This window comes from Mandrillus leucophaeus, unplaced genomic scaffold (genome assembly GCF_000951045.1).
Source record: "Mandrillus leucophaeus isolate KB7577 unplaced genomic scaffold, Mleu.le_1.0 Scaffold14, whole genome shotgun sequence".
Lineage (NCBI taxonomy): Eukaryota > Metazoa > Chordata > Mammalia > Primates > Cercopithecidae > Mandrillus > Mandrillus leucophaeus.
The window spans coordinates 1883125-1908334 of NW_012101365.1; the positions used below are offsets into that span (position 1 = coordinate 1883125).

The 25210-nt window shown below is 39.6% G+C and overlaps 1 protein-coding gene across 3 annotated transcripts in view; it reads right to left on the bottom strand.

Moving 5' to 3' along the window:
* Positions 1 to 25210, bottom strand: part of ZCCHC11 (zinc finger, CCHC domain containing 11) — a 100040-nt gene that overhangs the window by 6493 nt on the left and 68337 nt on the right. For 2 of the 3 annotated variants that reach the window (XM_011973769.1, XM_011973768.1), the window contains exons 20-27: positions 15842 to 15919; positions 15520 to 15697; positions 15206 to 15253; positions 15036 to 15118; positions 7892 to 8007; positions 6434 to 6657; positions 5636 to 5736; positions 1313 to 1760 (exon numbers count right to left, since the gene is read on the bottom strand). In XM_011973769.1, the coding sequence (XP_011829159.1) occupies positions 1313 to 1760; positions 5636 to 5736; positions 6434 to 6657; positions 7892 to 8007; positions 15036 to 15118; positions 15206 to 15253; positions 15520 to 15697; positions 15842 to 15919 (1276 nt within the window). The remainder of the gene's footprint in view (positions 1 to 1312; positions 1761 to 5635; positions 5737 to 6433; positions 6658 to 7891; positions 8008 to 15035; positions 15119 to 15205; positions 15254 to 15519; positions 15698 to 15841; positions 15920 to 25210) is intronic. The other variant, XM_011973770.1, reaches the window with a different exon arrangement.

The following is a 25210-nucleotide window of genomic DNA, read 5'->3' on the forward strand; positions in this document are numbered from 1 at the left end:
GTGATTCTCCCGCCTCAGCCTCCTGAGTAGCTGGAATTACAGGCATGTATCACCACACCTGGCTAGTTTTTGTATTTTTAATAGAGACAAGAGTTTTGCCATGTTGGCCAGGCTGGTCTTAAACTCCTGGCCTCAAGTGATCTGCCCACCTCAGCCTCCCAAAGTTCTGGGATTACAGGCGTAAGCCACCATGCCAGCCTGTGTGTATATGTGTAAGTGTGTAAGTATATGCATATGCATATATGTGTGTGTGTGTGTGTATGTATATCTTAAAGCTGGATATAAAACTAGATTTACAGCACGTATCAACTATTTTCTTAAATAGGCAATTAAAAAAAAATGACTGAATGGTAATACACCAAAATATTCCTTAGTATTTATGTCTAGGAATTGAGACAGATGATTTATTTCTCAAATACTCTATAATGAACATGTATTACTTAGATATCAGAAAAAAAATATTTTTAAAATGCTATTAATGCTTTTTTCTTTTTTAAAGAATTGTTCCTTACTGAGAAGTAATAGTGTCTAGGGTGCGCGGCAGCACAGTTTTGAACAAAGAAATTAGTTTAAGTCTTGGACCTACCATTACTATAAATTTTTTTGGTTTCCTTGGTCTTTTTTTTTGAGACACTTCTGCTCTGTTGCCCAGGCTGGAGTGCAATGGCGCAATCTCGGCTCACTGCAACCTCCGCCTCCTGGGATCAAGTGATTCTCCTGCCTCAGCCTCCCACATAGTTGGGATTAGAGGCGCCCACCACCACGCCCAGCTAATTTTTGTATTTTTACTAGAGATGGGGTTTCACCATGCTGGCCAGGCTCGTCTCAAACTCCTGACTTCAGGTAATCCACCTGCCTCAGCCTCCCAAAGTGCTGGGATTACAGGCATGAGCCGCCATGCCAGGCCAACCTACCATTATTAACCGTGACAGTAAGACAGTTAAGTTACTTAACTCTCCAATTTCATCAACTGTATAATAAATAATACACCAAACAGGGTGGCAGTGAAAATTTTTTTAAATACTAAAATAATAGCTAACATTTACGTGTGTTACACATCATTTAACATTTACAACATCCCTGTGAGTTAGATGGCCTATTTTACAGATGAAACCAATGCACAAAGAGATTAAGTAATTGCCCATACTACATAATAAATGGCAGGGCCAGGATTCAAATCCAGGCAGTCTGAATCCAGAGTTCATATTCTTAATCTTTATCTAATCCTGTACTGTCCCTCCACAAATACTGCTTTCCTTCTTTTTCCTCACATTGTTTCTACAGACAGATACAAAAGAAAAGGAAGGATTACCTGAATTCCCCACGGCACCATTGTTCACCAGGGAATTCGGAGCCACAGTACGGGGCCAGTGTCCATCGTGAGACGTGTTAGGGATTGCCACAGGTCTGGCAGCAGGCTGTGCAAAGATGATGCTGGGATCATTCAGGCCAATATTGCTGGGGGCACTGCCTGGTGCAGAGTGGATCACTGGGCCATGGATGGGCCAGGATGGGGCAGGGATCTGGAGAGGGTGCATTGGCAACAATCCCATATTGTGCATGGGAGAATACTGAGCTGGTGGTGACTGGGGAAAGTTATACAGTGGCATCTGGACCTGATGGGGAGGTTGGGCTCCCTGCTGAGGTGGGCCAAGCTTAGGCTGGGATCCTGGCTGAGATGAAGGCTGGGTAATAGCAGCTGACTGGGAAGAGTTCTGTGGAAATGGCTGAGGCTGAGGAGAATAAGATGGTGATTCAGACTGCAGAAAAAACCACACACACATTTTAAAATTAAGTTATAAACATCTTAATTTTATAAAAGTAGAGATAAAATACAAAATTAAAAACTTTATAAAACAGAACTTTATGATGTATATCATAACAAATAATGAGTTTTTCCCAAGGTACTCAAACCCCCTTCTCAAGTAGGTATTGCCTCACAAATCTTTGTATTGTCCAAAGAAAAGAGAGCCCAGACACAGTTCCCATCATGCAGAACACATACTTCCCACTGCAAACTCAAGTCTTCCATCTAAATATCTCATAGTCACTTTCATTCAGTCCCTCAACAAGTATTTCCTGTATCAATTATGTACTGAGTATTGTTCTAGGTAATAAAAATGTAATACCAACAAGTATGCCCTGATGGAGCTCAATGTTTAAGGGGGTAAGGAGGGGAGCAGATAAAGATTACATAAGCAATCACAGTAAGTATAACGAGTATTATGATAAAGAATGTATAGTGTACAGCTGTCCCTCAGGATATGCAGGGGATTTGTTCCAGGACCCCCACAATCCTCCTGTACTCAAGTCCCACAGTCAGCCCTACAGAACCCATATATACAAAAAGTTGGATCTCTGAATACTTGGATTTTGCATCCTGGGAATACTGTATTTTCCAACCACAATCTGTTGCGAAAAATTTATGTATAAGTAGACCCACGCAGTTCAAACCTGCTTTGTTCAAGGGTCAACTATATAATGAAATCCCAGAGCAGAACACCTAAAGCCACTTTGGGAGAAGGGGAGAAGAGAAATCAAAGAAAGCTTCCCAGAAAAAGTGACCTTTTAACTGAGACTCAGGGTAAACAGAAATCAGTCTGATACAAGAAGGGAGAGATAAGGGGAGAGGAAGAGTGTTCAATATGATTGAAGGTCTAGAGGTATGAAAATACGTGGCTTTTTAAGGTAATTGGAATCTGAAAGAAGTTTAATATTACTGGAGTATAATGCAGGGGAATGGCTGAGGCTGAAGAGCTAAACAGGGGCAACACAATGAAGTGTCTTACAAGCCTTGTAATGTAGACTATATCCTATGTGCAGTGGTAAACCACTGAAGGGTTCTAAACAGGTAAGGAACATGATCAATCTGAACTTTAGAAAGATTATTCTGGTTTAATAAGAATAAAATAGAGAATTTTTTTTTTTTTAAAGGCTGATGAGAGAACAGGAACAGTGGCTCAAGACTGTAATCCTAGCACTTTCAGAGGCTGAGGCAGGCAGATCACTTGAGCTCAACAGTTTGAGACCTGCCTGGGCAACATGTCGAAATCCCATCTTTACAAGAAATACAAAAATTAGCCAAGGGTGGTGGTGCGTGCCTCTAGTCCCAGCTACTCTGGAGTTTGACATGGGAGAATCACCTGAGCCTGGGAGGTCGAGACTGCAGTGAGCTGTGATTGTGCCACTGCACTCCAGTCTGGGCAATAGAGCAAGACCCTGTCTCACAATTGCATGAATGAATAAATAGGTAAAAATTAAAAGGTTGTTGAAACCGATTAGGAGGCTGCTATAATAAAGCAGTCCTGAGATGATAGTAGCCTAGGCTAAGGAAATATAAACAGGGATAGAGGGAAGCAAATGGCTGTGAGATTTTTTTTTTTTTTGAGATAGTCTCAGTGTTGTCCAGGCTGGAGTGCAGTGGTGTAATCTCCGCCCACTGCAATCTCCACCTCCTGGGTTCAAGCGATTCTCCTGCCTGTCTCCCAACTAGCTGGGACGACAGGTTGCCTGCCACTACACCCAGCTAATTTTTTGTATTTTTAGCAGAGATGGGGTTTTACCATGTTGGTCAGGCTGGTCTCAAACTCCTGACCTCAAGTGATCCGCCCACCTCAGTCTCCCAAAGTCCTGGGATTACAGGAGTGAGCCACCACACCTAGCTTTTTCAAAGGCAGAAACAACAGGACTTAGTGACTGAATACAAAGGTTGAAGGAAAGGGAAAAGTTTTGGAAATTAGACAGAAAATGGGATCATTCAACGAGATATAAAACACAGGAGGAAGAAGCAAGTCCTAGGGGTTGGAAGGAAAGATTAACTATATTTTAGACATGTTGCAGTGCTTTGTTAGACATAAGAGTAGTAGTGTCCATTAGACAGACTCTTTCCGAAAGCACAGGTGAGAGAAAAGTGAGGACTAGCGGCATAAAACGAAAATTAGGACAGCACAGAAAAGTGGTTAGAGCGTAAGTTTTGCTGACAGAGAGCCTGAGGGTTCACGTTCCGATTCCAAGTGTCTATTGAAGTCAGGCAAGGAACTTGAACCTCGGTTTCTTTACCTGTAAAGTATAATCAGAATTTGCCTTAGGTTTTTGAGAAGATTAACTGAACAATGCATGTGGAACATATAACCACCAAGTTCAAGATAGCAGACACATTTCTGTAACAACGGAAGGATGATAAAGAAGCTTTTAAGATAGGAATGGGATCGAAGAAGAATGTACAGGGGTTTCAACTGAGGGTAATTTTTTAATAAAGCTAAAATAACAATGTTAAAAACTGTTAAAGCTTGGTAATGATAGAGATTTACTTTCTATACTTTTCTGTACTTTTGAAATATTTTATAATCATAAAGAATGAATGCATGTATAAGCACATAGTTTACACTCAACAAATGTTAACTACACTAAATGTGATTATTGTTGTTTATGAAAGTATCAGGCACATAATAGGTATTCAAGTGTTTGAGATGAGGGTGGAAAATTTCCTAAATGTTTTCCAAAGATTCTCCCTAATACTCTTCGAATACTTGAAAGTTTTTTCTAAAACACAAATCACATTAGATTTAGCATGTTAAACAGTTAACAGATTTGACGCTAGAAAGACCTCGGTTTGATTTTTATACTCTCTTATTCTCAGTTTCCCAGTTTGTAAAATTTGATGATACTAATACCTACCACTTCACTTGGCCACTCGCAGGATTAAATTTGCTAAGTGTAAAGCACTGAACATTATGTCAGATTTAGAGTGTTATTTAGAGTAATTATTAAGAAGTACAAGGTGAATATAGATTTATACAAAGGTTAAGAGCAACTCAGCAAACTTAATATTAAACTTATGAGTCTGGGCTGGGCACAACGGCTCACACCTGTAATCCCAGCACTGTGGGGAGCCGAGGCAGGTGGATGACCTGAGGTCAGGAGTTCAAGACCAGCCTGACCAATATGGTGAAATCCCACCCCTGCTAAAAATACAAAAATTAGCCGGGCGTGGTAGCGTTGCCTGCAGTCCAGCTACTCAGGAGATGGAGATAGAATTACGTGATCCCAGGGGTGAGGAGGTTGCAGTGAGCCAAGAATGTGCCACTGCACTCCAGCCTAGGCAACAGAGCGAGACTCCCTCTTAAAGAAAAAATAGTAAAATAAACTTATGAGTCTAAATTCTCATTCAATACTGTTTTTTTACAGGGTGTATTTCACTAGGTATCCACAGGTCAAGCTATGAGAAGACAGAAGTTTCATGCAAGCAAAATGCCATGTACATATTGACCTAACAACACTAAATGCCTAAAACATCTCAATTTTTATGTCTATTTTTATTAATGGTACTGATATTTTTCCACTAAGCAAAGTCTGAAACCTCAAAGTCATTACCTTATTTTTAATCCATCTTATTAGGTAGTTATCGTACAACTGAAGAGTAGGCTCATGTAAATTAAGTAGCTTCTCTGTAGACAGAAACCCAAATCTACATTATTCCAAAAGGAATGCTCACTCCACCTTATGTGCCTAGCAAGGACATATATACAAAGCACCATGTAATCTGGAAGATTGTATTTGCCAGTCTGAGAGAAAACACATTAAAGATACTGCTATCATCAGTCAAGACTAACACATTCACAGGCAGAGTACTTACACATTCTGAGGACTGTCTAGTCCTTATGGACTGATCACCCTGTTGCTGAGCTGAACCAGCCACCTGTTGAGCATTTACAAGGTTGCGGACCAGCTGGGCTGCTAAGAGAAGGCATCACAAAGAAAATCAACAGATAAGGAAAGTAGCAGAGAAATGACAATAAATAAACTCCCTTCTTATGTAAAAGAATCTCAAATATCTCTGCAATTCTATAAACTTAGACTTTTAAACCTTGAGTATATTAGTGAAGGACTTGTAGCAACTGAGCTACTTTCAAAAGCCATTTTTCAATCTAGCAGATCAAGAAAAAAAATACACTGATCCTAGAAACAAGAACAAATGTCATCTGCTTTTCTAAAGGAGACAACAGATTTATTTCAGAAATACTTTATGATTGGGTGCAGTGGCTCATATCTGTAATCCTAGTACTCGGGAGGCTGAGGTGGGAGGATCACTTGAGTCCAGGAGGTCAAAGCTGCAGTGAGCTGTGATCATACCACTGCACTGCAGCCTGGGTAACAAGAGCAAGACTCTGTCTCAAAAAAAAAAAAACCCTCCAAAGAATACTTAAAGGGAGATAACTGAATATAACAGACTGTGGAGACCTTGATAATGAACTTACCCAAGTACTATTCAAAGTAAACGCCTCATTGTCTAAATTTTATCTCTTTAAGAAATTGTAAGGTCCAAAATCATACAATTAGGTTTGCAATAGAGAGGAATTAAGGTCCTTCAGCATGCAAGCAACATAAATGACTTCGTTTCTACCAGAAACTATGTTTGGTCTTTTCTATTTACCTGCCACACTGCTATTCCTCTGACGGGCCAGCTTCACCTCTGGGCACTCCCTTCGTACATGTCCAGCATCTCCACATATAAAACATCTGAGGTCTCTGGGGTCTCTAAAGTCTCGAGTGTCGTGGAGGTCTCGGGGGTCAAGAACATCTCGAGAATCTTTCTCTTCTTCATTCCCTTCCTTCTCTTCTTCACTGTCTTTCTTCTTTAGTCTAAACAGTAAACTGCTGATACCAATAATGTGGGGCTAGGGACTTGTAAATTAAGTGAGTCACAGAACAAACTAAACTATGCAGGACTCTCACGATAATAAAAGGACTAGCATGCCCACCATTTCATGCGTCTTTTTGAAGGCAAGGGAACAAACATTATGGCATACCTGCTCCTTTGGCAGGAACTGGGTTTTCTAGTAGTTTTGTAAAACAACGTTATATTAAATTTCTTAAAATACCAAATTTTTAAACCTTTAACAATCCTTAGAGGTTGATATTTATTATCTCTGGTTTCAAAAAGAAATTGAGACTTAGAGAAGGTAAGTGTCTTGACTAAATTTAATAGTCAGTAAACAGCAGTGATGGAAACTGGAAGTTTGTTCTGTCTCAAAAGTTCCAAGTTTTTATATTAGTTTTACAAAAGAAAGAGATCTTCCTGACCTACTACAGTATATAGAACCTGGGAGACTATAATTCGTAGATGTATTTTGAGGGAGTATAGAAGATGTACATTCCCCAAGATCTGTAAGTATAGCTCACAGTATATATCTCAAGAATTCCATTAACTGTATTTTAATTATCAGTTTGCATGACTGTGAGATCCTCAGCAAGAACCCAATGTCTTGGTCACTTTTATTTCTCCTAGAACAGTTCCCAACGCATAGTTGGTGTCAATAAATGCTTCTTCATTAAAAAAAAGACAAAACTGGCTGGCACGGTGACTCACGCCTGTAATCCCAGCAATTTGGGAGGCCAAGGCGGTGGATCACCAAGTCAGGAGTTTGAGACCAGCCTGGCCAACATTGGTGAAACCCCGTCTCTACTAAAGATACTAAAAATTAGCCAGGCTTCATGGTGCGCGCCTGTAATCTCAGCTACTTGGGAGGCTGAGGCAGGAGAATCACTTGAACCCAGGAGGCGGAGGTTGCAGTGAGCCGAGATCACGCCATTGCACTCCAGCCTGGGCGACAGGGCTTGACGCCATCTCAAAAAACAAACAAAAACAAAAACAACAACAACAAAAAACTGAGTGAATTAATGAATAAATGAACAAATGAATGTTAGAAGATACTATTATACCACATACAAATCTTACCCTACTACAAAATTCCACTCAAATGAACATTTACCTTAGGTATAATTAAATACCCTAAACTTTCTCACTTAAACATTTCTGAACATAATTATAGCTACAAATTGGCCTCTCATTTATTTTCCTCAAAATGTTGATATATATTCATTTGCCAACCTTTTCCTTTTAGGGCAGTCTTTCATGTAGTGGCCTATTTTTCCACACACACGGCAACATCTATCATTGGGAGCCAGTTCTCCATCTGTTAATACTCTGGAATCAAAGAAGTACTCCTAGGGAGAAAATGCAATTTTACTAGGAGGAATCACTATAAAACTTTTGAATCCAAATGGAAAGAAGACCAAGATGCAAACATGGTTTATTTTTACAAAGAAAATAACAGCAACAAATGTTTCACTGTAAGTAAAACCCATGATATGAAAATAAGATTCACAATCATCATCATCACAGTTGCTAATAGTACTAACCAAGTTACATCCTTACACAAAGATGCTACAGATGAATAAGAAAAATCTCAATAAAGCAGATATTACTTTCATCCTCGTTTTACAGATGGGAAAACTGATTCAGGAGTTCAAGTCATTTGCCCATAGAAAAAAATAGGTTAAGTCTCAGATAAAAGATGTAGAGCTAAGTCCATCTCACAACAAAACTCATGCTTTCTGCTATATTGGGCTACTTTTGGAAAGGAATTATTCTCTGTACAAAATTGCCTGTAGGCTGGGTGCAGTGACTCATGCCTGTAATCCCAACACTTAGGGAGGCCGAGGCGGAGGGATCACCTGAGGTCAAGAGTTCGAGACCAGCCTGGCCAACATGGTGAAACCCCGTCTCTACTAAAAACACAAAAATTAGCTGAGCATGGTGGTGTGTGCCTGTAGTCCCAGCTATTCAGGAGGAAGAGACAGGAGAGCTGCTTGAATCCAGGAAGTGGAGGTTGCAGTGAGCCAAGATCGTGCCACTGCACTCCAGTCTGGGTGACACAGCGAGACAAAAAAAGTCTGTAGTCCCAGCTACTCAGGAGGCTAAGATGGGAGGACCACTCAAGGCCAGGAGTTTGAGGCTGTAGTACATAATGACTGTGCCTATGAACAGCCACTGCACTCCAGCCTGGATGAAGTAGCGAGACTCTGTCTCCAAAAACTAAAAATAAGTAAATAACAACAACAAAAAAAGCAATTCTCTGGTTTATGTGAAATATGATTGGATTTAATACAACTTTTTAAGAACACGTAACATGTATTATGTAAAGAGGAACAGACCTAAAAAAAAAGGTAGGGAACTAAAAAGAAGTAAATAATTTTCCCAAGTCTTAGAACCAGACTTTTTTCTGCTTTATCTTTGCACCATGCTTATCCTTCTAAACTTTAGCTTAGTTTTGCGCTGTCACAAAGACTAGTTGGTCCTAATGGTGTCCATCCTTCTGGAAGGCAAGAGAACACGTCCACTTAGCTGTTTTCACATTTACCTAAACTCAAGGATAAAAGTATACGAGACACGCCCAATAGGACGGCTATAGCTTTAAAAAGACAATAACAAGTATTGGTGAGGATGTAGAAAAACCAGAACACATATGTATTGCTGGTGGGAATGTAAAGTAGCACAGCCACTTTAGAAAACAGTTCCTTGAAAAGTTAAACATAAATTTATCAAAATGACACAGCAATTACACTATTAAGTATATACCAAGAGAAATAAAAACATATATTCTCACAAAAATTTGCACACAAATATTCACAACAGCATTATTCATAATAGCCAAAAAGTAGAAACAATTCAAATGTCCAACAACTGATGAATGGACAATGAAATGTAGTGTATCCATAAAATGGAGTATTTTTCAGCCATAAAAGGGAATGAAGTATTGACACATGGTACAGCATAAAGGAACCTTGAAAACACCATGCTAAACGAAAGACGCCAGTTTCAAAATGTTACATATCATATCATTTAACTTATATGAAATGTCCAAAATAGGCAAATCTACAGAGACAAAAAGTGGATTAGTGGTTTGAGAAGAGGGGAAGAGAGGGAATGAGAACTGACTGCTAATGAGGACAAGGGTTTATTTTAGAGAAGATGAAAATGTTCTAAAATTAAATTGTGGGGATGGTTGCACAATCCTGTATATATATATTAAAAACCACTGAATTGCACAATGAGTTGTATATAATGTGAACTCTATTCCAATGAAGCTGTTTGGTTTGGTTTTATTTGGTTTTTTAGAGACAGCATCTCGCTGTGTTGGTCAGGCTGGTCTTGAACTCCTGGCCTCAAGCGATCTTCCTGACCTGGCCTTCCAAAGTAACAGACTGCAGGCATGAGCCACCATGCCCATCCTGTTTTTTTTTTTTTTAAAGACAAAAGATACAATTCTTCATCACTATTGATAAATCAATGTAGCTAATTAAAATAATCATCCTATTTTTTGCCAGGACAACATAAAGGTCTTAATTCACCCAGCTGCTTAAGACAGAAACCTAAGAAGCGTCCTGAACTTGTTCTCTTTCATCCATCACTTCTAATTAATGACCAAGTTGTATACATTCTATTGCTGAATATCTCTTGAATCCACTTTTCTCTATCCTTCCACCCCAGTTAGGGTGGCCTACACCTGAGGCCAGCAAATTTACTCTGTAAAGAGTCAGGTAGTACATCTTTTAGGTGTTGTGACAAAATTAAAGATGTAATATAGGTACTTACATAATGAGAGAAAGCAAATTTCCATAAAAAAATGTATTGAAGAAATGTTAAATATGCTAATAGTAATAATTAGATATAATCTTCTGTAATATAAGTTTACTACTAAGAAGAATAGAATTATTTTGGAGGCAGATGATAGTTCAGTTCACTCAATTAGGGTTCAAAGTTAGTGTTCCCTATCATTAAAACTGAGAGCAATTGTTCATCTGTAAATGTTCATCTGCAAAGACATTTTATGTATTTTAACTGAAAACGCTTTTCACAGATGAAGATTCAGAGTAGACAGAATAATCTAGAGTACATATGTAAGAACTAATCTTTCATAAAGGAGAGATACCTACAGATGCAGGTAGATTTATAGATCTAGTAGCAGAAAGCTTATAGATCTAGTAGCAGAAAGCTAAAGGACTACTTATTTGATACTATGTACTGTCTCAGAGGAAAAGCATCCACTGGAGTGAGAAGGGCAGAGGTAAAAGGTGGACAAAGTGCAGGGCATACAGCACTTCTTTTTTTTTTTTTTTCTTTTTTTTTTTTTGAGACAGAGTCTCACTCTGTCACCCAGGTTGGAGTGCAATGGCGCAATCTCGGCTCATTGCAACCTCCGCCTCCCGGGTTCAAGCGATTCTCTTGCCTCAACCAAGCTGTGACTACAGGCACGCACCACCACTCCCGGTTATTTTTTTTTTATTTTTTATTTTTTTGTATTTTTAGTAGAGACAGGGTTTCACCACGTTGACCAGGCTGGTCTCGAACTCCTGACCTTGTGATCTGCCCGCCTCAGCCTCCCAAAATGCTGGGATTACAGATGTGAGCCACCACACCCGGTCAACATACTGCATTTTGAGTAAAATAGGTAAATTTGAAATAGTTCTAACAGAATAGGAGCTAAAGGTAACTAAACAAATATGACTGTCACACAGTACTGAAAGTCCAGCTGAGGCTAGTAAATGTTTATGACTGTACTATATACTTAAAACTGTCTAGCATTTTGACTTTTTTCCATTAGTGTACAGCTACCCAAGGACAGGCACATGATGGATAGCTGAGTTCATATAAGGCACAATACAGAAGAGTGCACAGGAAGGACTGCAGCACAAAGGAATTCAAGGTATATGTTAGATGGCCAGGCACAGTGGCTCACACCTGTAATCCCAGCACTTTGGGAGGCCAAGGTGAGCAATCATTTGAGGTCAGGAGTTTGTGACCTGTCTGGCCAGCGTGGTAAAACCCTGTCTCTACTAAAAATATAAAAATTATCTGGGCATGGTGGCTGCACCTGTAAACCCAGCTACTAGGGAGGCCAAGGCAGGAGGATTGCTTCAACCTGGGTGGCAGAGGCTGTAGTGAGCTGGGATAGCACCACTGCACTCCAGCATGGGTGACAGAGTGAGACTCCATCTCAAAAAAACAAAAACAAAAACAAAAAACAAAAAAAAAAAAACCCACCACCAACAGTATATGCTAGAGAGCAGAGAAAATCTAAGTTAAATGGGGAAGAAAAATGACAGAAGACAGCTGATGGATATGGACAAAATGGGTCAACATATAGGAGAATATAATGATGTAGAAAAATAACTGAAAGAACAAGAAAGATGAAAGAACATGAAATATACTTATCTTTATCTTTCATTAATTTAGGGAAATAAGGCAAATCTATCTTGCATACTGTTATAATCTCAGTAACTAGGAGTGAAATAGGTATGAAGTATAAGCATGAAAGACTATGTACAAGGATATTTTCGACCATACAGGTTGAGTATCCCTTATCCGAAATGTTTGAGATCAGAAGTGTTTCGGATTTTGGAATACTTGCATTATATTTATACCAGCTGAGCATCCCAAATCAGAAAATCTGAAATCTCAAATGCTCCGTATGAGCATTTTCTTTGAGGGTCATGTCAGTGCTCAATAAGTTTCAGGCTTCAGATTTGGGATGCTCAACCTGTGTAAGTTGTAACACTGATACAAGGAAGATAACCTAAATGTCCATCACAAGGAGTTAGATAAACTAGTATATCCAAATTATGGAATACTATATAGTGACTTTTGAAAGAGAATAAAGTAAATCAAAAAATGATTAGCAGACTCATGGGCCCCTTCTGCTAGGCCCCAAATGGCATTCAAGATCAAAGATTTTGACATCTGTATGTAATTATAATAAATTGCATTATTAAGAATTACTAAAAATTTGTATGCATAAACTAAAATGGGCACGCTTCCAGTTTACCGAGGACTCTAATTTAGTATTCTACTAAAAAGTCTCGGCCAGGCACAGTGGCTCACGCCTGTAATCCTAGCACTTCGGGAGGCTGAGGTGGGTGGATCACCTAAGGTCAGGAGTTCAAAACCAGCCTGACCAACATGGCGAAACCCCGTCTCTAGTAAAAATACAAAATCAGCTGGGCGTAGTGGCATATGCCTGTAATCACAGCTACTTGCGAGGCTGAGGCAGGAGAATCACTTGAACCTGGGAGGCAGAGGCTGCAGTGCACTGAGATTGCGCCACTGCACTCCAGCCTGGGGAACAAGAGTGAGACTCCATCTCAAAAAAAAAAAAAAAGGTCACTACATGGGGCTGAGCATGGTGGCTCATGCCTGAAATCTCAGAACTTTAGGAGGCAAAGGCAGGAAGACCACTTGAGCCCAGGTGTCCAAGGCTGCAGTGAGCTATGATCGTACCACTGCACTCCAGCCTGGGGATGAGAGCAAGATCCTGTATCAAAAAAACAAAAATAAACAAAAAGGTCTGACTGCATGCAACACTGTGAGGTTCCTACTGAACATATGCATATATAAACACAGTTGGATTCCTCACAATTCTCAGGTAAAATGCTTTATCAGTGTATCATAATATGTGTTTTGGTCTGTTTTTCACTGTTTCTATTTCAATTAAAATATTAGTCAAATTAGGCCAAATGCAGTGGTTCACGCCTGTAATCCCAGCAGTTTGGGAGGCCAAGGCAGGTGGGTCATGAGGTCAGGAGATTGAGACCATCCTGGTCAACATGGTGAAACCCCGCTTCTACTAAAAATATAAAACTTAGCTGGGCGTGGTGTCGGGCGCCTGTGGTCCCTGCTACTCAGGAGGCTGAGGCAGAAGGATCACTTGAACCCAGGAGGCGGAGGTTGCAGTGAGCTGAGATCGTGCCACTGCACTCCAGCCTGGTGACAGAGCAAGACTCCGTCTCAAAAAAAAAATTGTTAGGTTTTCCTTTTTTCAGTCATTTTGTTTTTATATTTTTTTACATTTTCAAATTTTACTCTTATTTTATTTGTCTCCATTGTAATTATCATCACCCCATAAGAGGCTAGAAAATAAAAGTATCTGAAAACCAGTGCTTCAAGGGAAAATAAGACTTCTCTCTGCTTTTCTTATTCTACCCCCAAGAAAGAAGACACCTGAAATTGGACTGAACAAGTTCAAGAACATTCACGATGCAATGTAAATGCATGTTTGTTGTGATGGTTAATACTGAATGTCAATTTGACTGGACTGAAGCATACAAACTACTAATCCTAGGTGTGTCTGTTGGGTGTTGCCAAAAGAGATTACCATTTGAGTCAGTGGGCTGAGGAAGGCACATCCACCCTTAATCTGGTGGCCATAATTTAATCATCTTCCAGTGAATACAAGGCAAGCAGAAAAACGTGAAAAGGCAAGTTGGGCCTAGCCTCTCAGCCTACATCTTTCTTCCGTGCTGAATGCTTCCTGCTCTCAAATGTCGGACTCCAAGTTACTCAGTTTTGGGACTTGGACTGGTTCTCCTTGCCCCTCAGCTTGCAGACACTTTATTATGGGACCTTGTGATCATGTAAGTTAATACTTAATAAACTCCTATATATATATATGTGTGTGTGTGTGTGTCTGTGTATATATTTAATAGGATACATATATCCTATTAGCTCTGTCCCTCTAAGAGAACCCTAATACATTTGTTCTATTTCTTGAGATTTCTTCTAAGTCTCTTGCTCTGAAGCTGAAACTTCCTGTAGTCTCCCTAACCATAAGAAAGCAGGCCAAAAACCAGAGTGAGACCAAGAGGAATGTGTGACACTCGCCCACCCAATTCAGGCAGAAGAAAACTTCTCGGTTCCATGCCACCTAATTCAGCTTACCAAAGCTATACAAAAATCCGAGAAGCTCCAACAAATAATAAAGTATTTCTTTGGTTTTGTCTTCTATGTGTACATTTTCATCAAGATTTCTGGAGATAAAAGAGGGACAATGAGCAGCACCTAAAATTCAACAATCCAGAGTCTTGACTATCTATTCTCATTCACTCAGCAAATGCTTCTTTGGTACATCCAATGCGCCAGACACTATGTATGTACTGGAAATAGAAAGGTGAACCTTACAGACATGAATCCTGTCTTCGTGGGGTTCACAGTCTAGTGGAAAAGACAGAATTTAACAAATAGTTTAAACAAATAAAATTTGGAAAACATATATCTCATTATGGACTATGCAATAAGAAAAAATATACAAAGCTATGACCATCTCTTTCCCTGTATCTAACATGTTTGGAAACAGGATTAAGCTGCTTGTTCTACTTAAAAAAAGAAAAGATTCTCAATTCATATAATGTAAACTTACAGCTTCTCTGCCAATGAGTGGATAAAAAGGGGTACCAAAAAGTTTCCTTCCATTGATAAATGCTTTCATGATGAAATTGGTCACTATTAAAGAAAGAAGAAAACAATAAAGATGCAGACATTAATGAGTCAGAGTTTTAAAATCAGAGAATCTCTATATTTAAAACTTACTTTTTCTAGAAACTCCAGCACCAAGGTTATGATTCAAGTCAAAAGGGTCTATAAAAGAAATACATCAATGATTAAGAATTATATTCACTGTACCATAAAAATATACTTAGAAGTCATTGCCAAAGTCTAATACTTATATGTACTAAGACTATACAAACCAGCAAATTCTTCCTCTAAAATTACAGATTAAAGGATGAAAACTGATAAAAATCTAGAAGAAGAATCTTCCAAATCCTAATGTATTTCAGTTTTCCCCTCAATTTCCTTGACCAAATTTTGGTTGCTCCTGAATTAATATCAGCTTAAATGATTACCTTCAATTGCAATGCACTTGGAAGTCCACTGCTTCTCGAAAGTTGTCAACAGCTTTTTCTGCCGAATGCTAATTACATATTCCTTGAAATCAAACTCTTCAGTATAGAAACGAAGCAGTCCCAACCAAAGCTCCCCTAATGATTCTGTGTTCTTTCCAAGTGAAGGTAAACGTTTTTTCTACATATAAAAAAATGAAATGAACAATGTCTATACAGTACTATCCAAAATACGGACAGCAAAACCAAGTAAAATTATTAAATTATACAAATGTTAACATATATCAGTGAGCATTCTAGAACATAAAGACTATTTTAAAATTACCAGTTCTTCTGTTTTATCAAAGAAAAAAGCATTCCATCCATCAACCATTCTCTGTGGAATCTGTTTTCCATCAAAGATCTGCATTAAAAAATTAATTGTATTATTAGATTTCAAGTGATCCAACCCAAAGGCCCAAATACTCTAATATCATTTTAGAATTTACCTATAAGACACACTAAAATACTTCTTCCGGAAAGAACGTGTCAGGATGACCGTATAATTTGATGCCAAGAAATTAACGAATAAAACGTACCTGAAAGACCAAAGCTGGAAAAGGATGTCTTAAGAGAATCAAACTCCAAATGATACATTTGATGTTACCTGATATTACCTACTTAGACTATCAAAACATATCCAGTACAAGAATAATGAAGCAAAACTAAAAAAAGAAACAGCAGTTATGATGAAACAGCAGTTTCATCAAAGGATCACAGATGTAAAAACACAAAATAGATAATACCTACTGATGGTGCACCCAAAGGAAGTCAACGGAACTGTTTTGGGACCTAGTACCTTTAATCATTTATCTATGTCAGATAAGGCTAAAAAGCAACTGGACAATCATTTTGTAAAAATAAAAAATTAGGGCTAGGCATGGTGGCTCATGCCTCTAATCCCAGCACTTTGGGAGGCCGAGGAGGGTGGATCATGAGGTCATGAGTTTGAGACCAGTCTAGCCAACATGGTGAAACCCAGTCTCTACTATAAAGATACAAAAAATTAGCTGGGTGTGGTGGCACATTCCTGTAATCCCAGCTACTCGGGAGGCTAAGGCAGGAGAAATGCTTGAACCCAGAAGGCAGAGGCTGCAGTGAGTTGAGATCGCGCCACTGCACTCCAGCCTGGGCAACAGGGCAAGACTCTGTCTCACCAAAAAAACAAAACAAGACAAAACAAAAAAGGAAAGTTAGGAAGCTTTCCCTTACATTTTGATAAAGATTATAAACTTTATTTTTATTTATTTATTTTTTTGAGACGGAGTCTCGCTCTGTCGCCCAGGCTGGAGTGCAGTGGCCGGATTTCAGCTCACTGCAAGCTCCGCCTCCCAGGTTCACGCCATTCTCCTGCCTCAGCCTCCCGAGTAGCTGGGACTACAGGTGCCCACCACCTCGCCCGGCTAGTTTTTTGTTTTTTGTGTTTTTTAGTAGAGACAGGGTTTCACCGTTTTAGCCAGGATGGTCTTGATCTCCTGACCTCGTGATCCGCCCGTCTCGGCCTCCCAAAGTGCTGGGATTACAGGCTTGAACCACCGCGCCCGGCCCTAACTTTATTAATTATGAATAATAATTTGCTGTCTTAAGGAGAAGAAAAAAGGAGAAAAAATGCTATTTTCACAAGAAGAAAAGTATCCCGTAAGATGTCTGTGTAACTGACTTCCACAAGTAACTGAGACTTTTATTCTAAAGGAGGTTTAAGAAACAGATGCAATAAAGAAGGAAGGTGCAATAGATGCAGTCAGCAGAGCCGATTTCTAGCCTCTATCCTGAGAAATAGTGATTCTGGGCAAGACAATCATCTCCCTAACTGTCCAGTTTTCCCAGTGAAAATGAGAAAAGGCTACACAAATTAGTCAGTCAGTAGTTTATAAATGGAGAAAACATACCACATCACTTTCTCTTTACCCTCCACCCTGAGTAATGGGTCCCAGAATATAATTAAACCACAATACCACTTAAATCCACTAGTTAAGGTGGGCCTGGGCCCAATGGTCATTTCCATTTTTGATGTGACAGTGATTTATAAAATTAACTACATGTCTGGCCCCTCCAATTTTATTCTCAGATTTAACTTATTTGTAGGTAATGACTATGGCTTATCTCTGAAACCCAGAACCCTACCAGACCAAAGCCATGAAGAGAACACTTGATATATGTTTGTTGAATGACTCTATTTACTACGTAAGTATGTTACACAGAAATCAAGTTTCCAGGGACTAGGGCTAGTAAGTTGCTTTTTTACATTTACATGTCACTTAAACAGATACAGTTTACCAAAAGTCATCTAGCATATATTCTGACATTTCATAAAACGAAAAGTGAAAGACTGAGGCCCGGTGCAGTGGCTCATGCCTGTAATCCCAGCACAAAGTTTGGGAGGCTGAAGCAGGTGGATCACCTGAGGTCAGGAGTTCAAGACCAGACTGGCTAACATGGCGAACCCCATCTCTACTAAAAATACAAAAAATTGGGGGCATGGTGGCCCATGCTTGTAGTCTCAGCTACTTGGGAGGCTGAGGCAGGACAATCTCTTGAACCCAAGAGATGGAGGTTGCAGTGAGCTGAGACTGCGCCATTACACTCCGGCCTGGGTGACAGAGTAAGACTCTGCCTCAAAAAAAAAAAAAAAGAGTCAATTACAGCTACTAATATCTGAAACAAAAGACATAGGATCTCTGACCTCAAGAAAGAAGTAAAGATAAAGGGGCTGACGTGTAATATTTCACCCTTAAAGATTCAGACGCTATTACAGGTATTTCATGTTTTGTAAACACAGATTTATTTGCTAGATATTGAAATGAACAAACTACCTCTTTAGAACCCTGTTTTCAGATAATTCACACTTCTGAGTAACAACAATCCAACTCTTTAGATCTTGATTGTTTTTAAGAGATTTCATACTTTTCAGTAATATCCATGATCCAACCCAACTATGTTGGCTGATAACGCAGTGGAGTAGGTCTGTGGGCCTTGGAACATTAATCATCACTCATTTTGCCTATTTTTTTGAATTCTCATGTTTCACTTTTTAAAATTCTCCCCACTCTTGTTTCAGCCCTTGGAAGCACTAATGCTATCCACTTTTATACATACACACACACACACACACACACACACACACACTCTCTCTCTCTCTCTTTTCCTCTTCCTATCTGTTCTCTCTCATTCAACACAAATCATCCTCCACTCAGCACTCAATCCTCCCTCTAAACAAGTAAGTCAATCATATTATAAGGATCACCAAATAAGTCAATCATATTTATGTAAAGAACGACCCTAAACATTTCCACATTTCTTATATTATTGTGATATTCTAATATGTACTCCTATACTCACATTGCATTTTTCCTTTTAAACAGAGTCTTGCTCTGTCGCCCAGGCTAGAGCTCAGTGGCATAATCTCAGTTCACTGCAACCTCCACCTCACCAGTTCAAGCCATTCTCGTGCCTCAGCCTCCCAAGTAGCTGGGATTATAGGCATATGCCACCATGCCTGGCTAATTTTTGTATTTTTTAGTAGAGACGAGGTTTCACCATATTGGCCAGGCTGGTCTCAAACTCCTTACCTCAAGTGATCCACCCACCTCGGCCTCCCAAAGTGCTGGACTACAGGCGTGAGCCACTGCGCCCAGCCTAACTTGTAATTTTTTAGTTGTGGTAAGATAAACAAAATATAAAATTTACCATCATAAGCATACAGTTCTGCGGCATAAGTATAGTTATACTGTCACGCTACCATCACCACCATCCATTCACAGAATACTTATCATCTGGTAAAACTAAAACTCTGTATATGAATCTATTATTTCCCATTTCTCCCTCCTTGATTCCCTGGCAACCACCATTCTATTTTTGGTCTCTATGAATTCGACTACTCTAGGTACTTCATATAAGTAGAATCAATTAGTATTTGTCTTTCTGTGACTGGATTATTTCATTTAGCATAATATCCTCAAGGTTCATCCATTAAGTTGCAATTTTTAAGCTGATATGGGTTAAAAACTTTTTTCGTAAAATCATGGGTGAACACTCCCAAATCTCTTTTGGAATTAATTTTTATGTGAAAATTTGCATTTACTTATAAATTATGATTTGCTAGGATAGAGCAAAAATCTTCTGCCTAGGACAGTTCCTTTTGACGTAAAGAACTTCGTATTGCTGACCATCAAAAAAATGCTCTTAGCTGTGCCTCAGTAATACCCAGCCACTTAAAGCTTAATTACAGCCAGGTGCGGTGGCTCACGCCTGTAATCCCAGCACTTTGGGAGGCCAAGACGGGCAGATCACGAGGTCAGGAGATCAAGACCATCCTGGCTAACACGGTGAAACCCCGTCTCTACTAAAAATACAAAAAATTAGCCAGGCACGGTGGCGGGCGCCTGCAGTCCCAGCTACACGGGAGGCTGAGGCAGGAGAATGGCGTGAACCCGGGAGGAGGAGCTTCCAATGAGCCGAGATAGCGCCACTGCACTCCAGCCTGGGTGACAGAGCGAAGACTCTGTCTCCAAAAAAATAAATAAATAAACAAATAATAATAATAATAAGGGAGTAATGCTGGCCTTGGCAGGCCTAATTATGGTAAATTTTAAATATCATCCAGTGAACAAATTTGTTAAAAAACAAATCACTCTTAGTCAGGCTAATTAAGAAAAAAAGAGAAGGTATATAAATTACCAACAACAGAAATGAAAGAGGTGACATCAATACATATCTCATGGACATTAAAAGAATAATAAAACCATACTATGAACTACAATTTTGATAACCTAGATGAAATGAACTAATTCCTTAAAAGACACAATATGCCAGCCACGTGCGGTGGCTCACGCCTGTAATTCCAGCACTTTGGGATGCCAAGGCGGGCGGATCACCTGAGGTCAGGAGTTTGAGACCAGCCTGGCCAGCACTGGTGAAACCCTGTCTCTATTAAAAATACAAAAACGAGCCGGGCATGGTGGCAGGCACCTGTAAATCCCAGGTACTCCGGAGGCTGAGGCAGGAGAATTGCTTGAACCCAGGAGGCGGAGACTGCAGTGAGCCGAGATCACGCCACTGTACTCCAGCCTGGGTGACAGAGTGAGATTTCATCTCCAAAAAAAAAAAAAAAAAAAAAACCAGACACGATATGCCAAAACTCACATAAGAAGAAACAGAAAATCTGAATAGGCCTGTATCTATTAAATAAACTGAATCAATAATTAATAACCATCCAAAAGAGAAAGCACTAGGCCTAGATGGCTTCACTGATGAATTCTACCAAACACTTAAGGAAGAAATTAAACCAATTCTCAAAGAATGAGTTAGGAAGTGTTCCTTCTGCCTCATCTCTTTCAGAGGACAGAAGCAGAAGGAACACTTCCTAACTCATTCTACGAGGCCAGCATTACCCTAATACCAAAACCAGACAAGGACATTATAAGTAAAGAAAACTACAGACCAATCTCTCGTGAACAATGATGCAAAAATCCTCAACAAAATATTAGCAAATCAAATCCAATAATGTACAAAAAAGAGAGTTATACAAAGCAGGTTCAACATCTGAAAATCAACTGATGAAGCTGTGACATTATAAAACATATATTTGGCCTCTAAACCCATTTCCTGACATACAACTTGTAACATCCTTGGAATCTCTAAAAACAAGTCTTTTTGTATGTAAGCAAGTTGACTACTGGCTGACAGCCCCACAGGTATCTTTAAAATGGGGGTTGGTCACCAGAAAGACCAAGGCATGATTACAGGGTTGGAACTTTCAGCCCTATACCCCAACCTCTGGGGAGGGGAGAGGTGCTAAAGATTAAGTTGATCACCAACGGCCAACAGCTTGGCTTAATCAATCTTGCATATGTAATGAAGCTTCCATAAAAACCCAAAGGTTTCGGTCCAAATAGCTTCTTGATAGCTGAACACATAGAGGTTCCTAGATGGTAATATGCCCTGACAGGGCATGAAAATTCCTCATCCCTTCTCCCATACCTTGCTTTATGTATTTCTTCATCTATATCCTTTCTAATATCCCTTATAATACACCAGTAAGCCTAAGTAAATGGTTGAGTTCTGTGAGTCATTCTAGCAAATTAATCAAACCCAAAGAGGAGGTCATAGGAACCCAAACTTCAAGCCGGTCAGTCAGAAGTTCTAGAGGGCCTAGACTTGCAACTGGTGTCTAAACTGGGGATGGTCTAGTGGGACTGAGCCCTCAACCAGTGGAATCTGATGCTATAGATGGTGCCAAAATTGAACTGGAGGACACCACGGTGTTCAATGCAGAAGTAGCTGCTTGCTTGGTGTGTGGGGAAAACCCCCCAACACATGTGGTCACATAAGTCTTCTGAGATTATTGTTGTTGAGTAAGAGAATAGAAAAAACATTTTGGGGGCTGGGCGCGGTGGCTCATGCCGGCAATCCCAGAACTTTGGAAAGCCAAGGCAGGTGGATCACCTGAGGTAAGGAGTTCGAGACCAGCCTGCATGGCGAAACCCCGTCTCTACTAAAAATACAAAAAAATTAGCCAGGCATGGTGACAAGCACCTGTAATCCCACCTACTCGGGAGGCTGAGGTAGGAGAATCACTTAAACCCAGGAGGCGGAGGCTGCAGTGAGCCAAGACTGTGTCACTGCACTCCAGCCTGGGTGACAAGAGAGAAACTCTGTCTCAAAGAAAAAGAAATAAAAAACATTTTGGGTTTGAGTGTGTGTTTTCTCCTCAGTAACCCATCACATCAACAGGCTAAAGAAAAAAAGTCACAGATCAACAGATGCAGAAAAAGCATTTGACAAAATTCAACACCCATTCATGATTTAAAACAAAACAAAACAAACAAAAAACCAAAATTCTCTGTAAACTATGAATGGAGGAAAATTTCTTCAGCTTGTTAAAGAAATCTACAAAAATCCTACAGCTAACATCATACTCAAATGGTGAAAAACTCAATGCTTTCCCTTGTAAAATCAGGAATAATACAAGGATGTTCTCTTTCACCACTCCTTTTCAACATCTGGGAAGTCTTAGGTAATGGTGATACTGGAAGTTCTAGCTAATGCAATCAAACAAGAAAAGGAAATAAAAAGTATACAAGTTGAGAAGAAATAAAACTGTTCATATATGACATGATAATCTATGCATAAAATCCAAATTGAAAAAACACTCCAAGAACTAATAAGCAATTATAGCAAGTTTACAAGACACAAGATTAATATAACAAATTCAAACACATGCAATGAACAAGTGGAATTTGAAATTAGAAATACAGTATCATTTACGTCAGCACCAAAAAATGAAATACATAGGTATAAGTCTAACAAAATATGTACAAGGTCTACATGAGGAAAACTATAAAACTCTAATGAGCAAAATCAAAGAACTAAATAAATGGAGAGATATTCCATTATAATTGACAGGAAGACTCAAAATTGTCAAGACTCAAAATTGTCTAGACCAAGTTCTTCCCAACTTGGTCTACAGGTTCAATTCAATCCCAGTAAAAATTCCAGCAAGTCATTTTGTGGATATTGACAAACTGATTCTAAAGTTTACATAGAGAGGCAGAAGACTCAGAATAGCTAACACAATATTGAAGAAGAACAACAAAGCTGGAAGACTGACACAACCCAACCTCAAGACTTATTATAACGCTACTATAAATAAAAGACTATGGCATTGGTAAAATAATCAATAAATCAATGGAACAGTGGAGGGCCCTAAAGTATATAAATATAGTTAACTGATCCGTAACAAAGGAGCAAAGACAATACAGTGGAGAAATAATATTCTTTTCAACAATGGTACTGAAACAAATGAACATCCACATGCAAAACAATGAATCTAGGTATAGACCTTACACCCTTCACAAAAAATTAACTCTAAATGGGTCACGGACCTAAATGTAAAATAAACAAAACTCCTGGAAGAAAACACAAGAGAAAATCTATATGACCTTGAGTATAGTGATGTCTTCTTAGACACAACACCAAAGGCAAGAGCTATGAAATAAATAATTGACAAGACGGACTGCACTAAAATTAAAATTTTCTGCTCTGCAAAAGACAATGTCAAGGGAATGAAAAAACAAGCCACAGACATGGAGAATATAGCTGCAAAACACACATCTGATAAAGGACTATTATTCAAAATACACAAAGAACTCCTTAAACTCAACAGTAAGAAACTAACCTGTTTAAAAAATGGACCAAAGAACCTCATCAAAGAAGACATATGAATGGCAAAATAAGCATATGAAAAGATTTCCGCATAATGTCATCAGGGAGATGCAAATTAAAATAACAATGGGCCAGGTGAGGTGGCTCACACTTGTAATCCCAGTACTTTGGGAGGCCAAGGCAGGCAACTTACTTGAGCCCAGAGTTCAAGACCAACCTGGGCAACATGGAAAAATCCTATCCCTATAAAACAAAACAAAAATTAGCCAGGCATGGCAGCTCATGTCTGTAGTCCCAGCTACTTGGGAGGCTTATGTAGGAGGATCACTTGAGCCCAGGAAGTGGAGGCTGCAGTGACTGGAGATTGCACCACCGTAATCTAGCCTGGGCAACAGAGCAAGACTCTCTCTCAAAAATAAATAAATAGATAAATAAAACAAAATATTAGATTGATGCAAAATAAATTGTGGTTTTGACATTAAAAGTAATCTCAACACTTTGGGAGGCCGAGGTGGACTTGAGCCCAGGAGTTCGAGAACAGCCTGAGCAACATGGCAAAACCCCGTCTCTACTAAATATACAAAAAAATCAGCTGGGCTTGGTGGTGTGCACCCGTAGTCCCAGCTACTCAGGAGGCTGAGGTGGGAGAATCACCTTAGCCTGGGAAGTTGAGGCTGCAGAGAGCCATGACTGCACCACTACAGTCCGGCCTGGGCAGCAAAAAGAGTGAGACACTATCTTAAAAAAAAATAAGAGAGAGGCAGGGGAGGGAGGACGGATGGACGGACGGACGGATGATTATACACCTAAGAAAAGAAAGAAAGACTACTACACACCTAAGAGAATGGCCAAAATTCAGAACATGGACAAGTACTCAAACGCTGGGTGGATGTGGAGCAACAGGAACTCTCACACACTGCTGGTAGAAAGCAAACTGGGTACAGTCACTTTGGAAAACAGTTGGTCATTTCTTACAAAACTAAACATACTCATATATATGATTCAGCAATGTGACTCCTTCGTATTCACTCAAAAGACTTGAAAATTATGTCCATATAAAAACTTGCAGAGATGTTTGTAACAGCTTTATTCATAATAGCCAAAATTTGTAACACAGATGTTCTTCCATATGTGAATGAATAAACTGTAGTACATCCAAACAATGGAACATTACTGAGCACTAAAAAGAAATGACAGGCCAGGCGTGGTGGCTCATGCCTGTAATCCCAGCACTTTGAGAGGCCAAGGCAGGTGGATCACCTGAGGTCAGATGTTAGAGACCAGCCTGGCCAACATAGTGAAACCCCACTCTACTAAAAATACAAAAATCAGCAGGGTGTGGTGGTGCATGCCTGTAATCCCAGCTACTCAGGAGGCTTAGGCAAGAGAATCGCTTTAATCGTTTGAACCCCGGAGGCAGAGGTTGCAGTGAGCTGAGATCGTGCCACTGCACTCCAGCCTGGGCAACAGAGCGAGACTCCGTCTCAAAAAA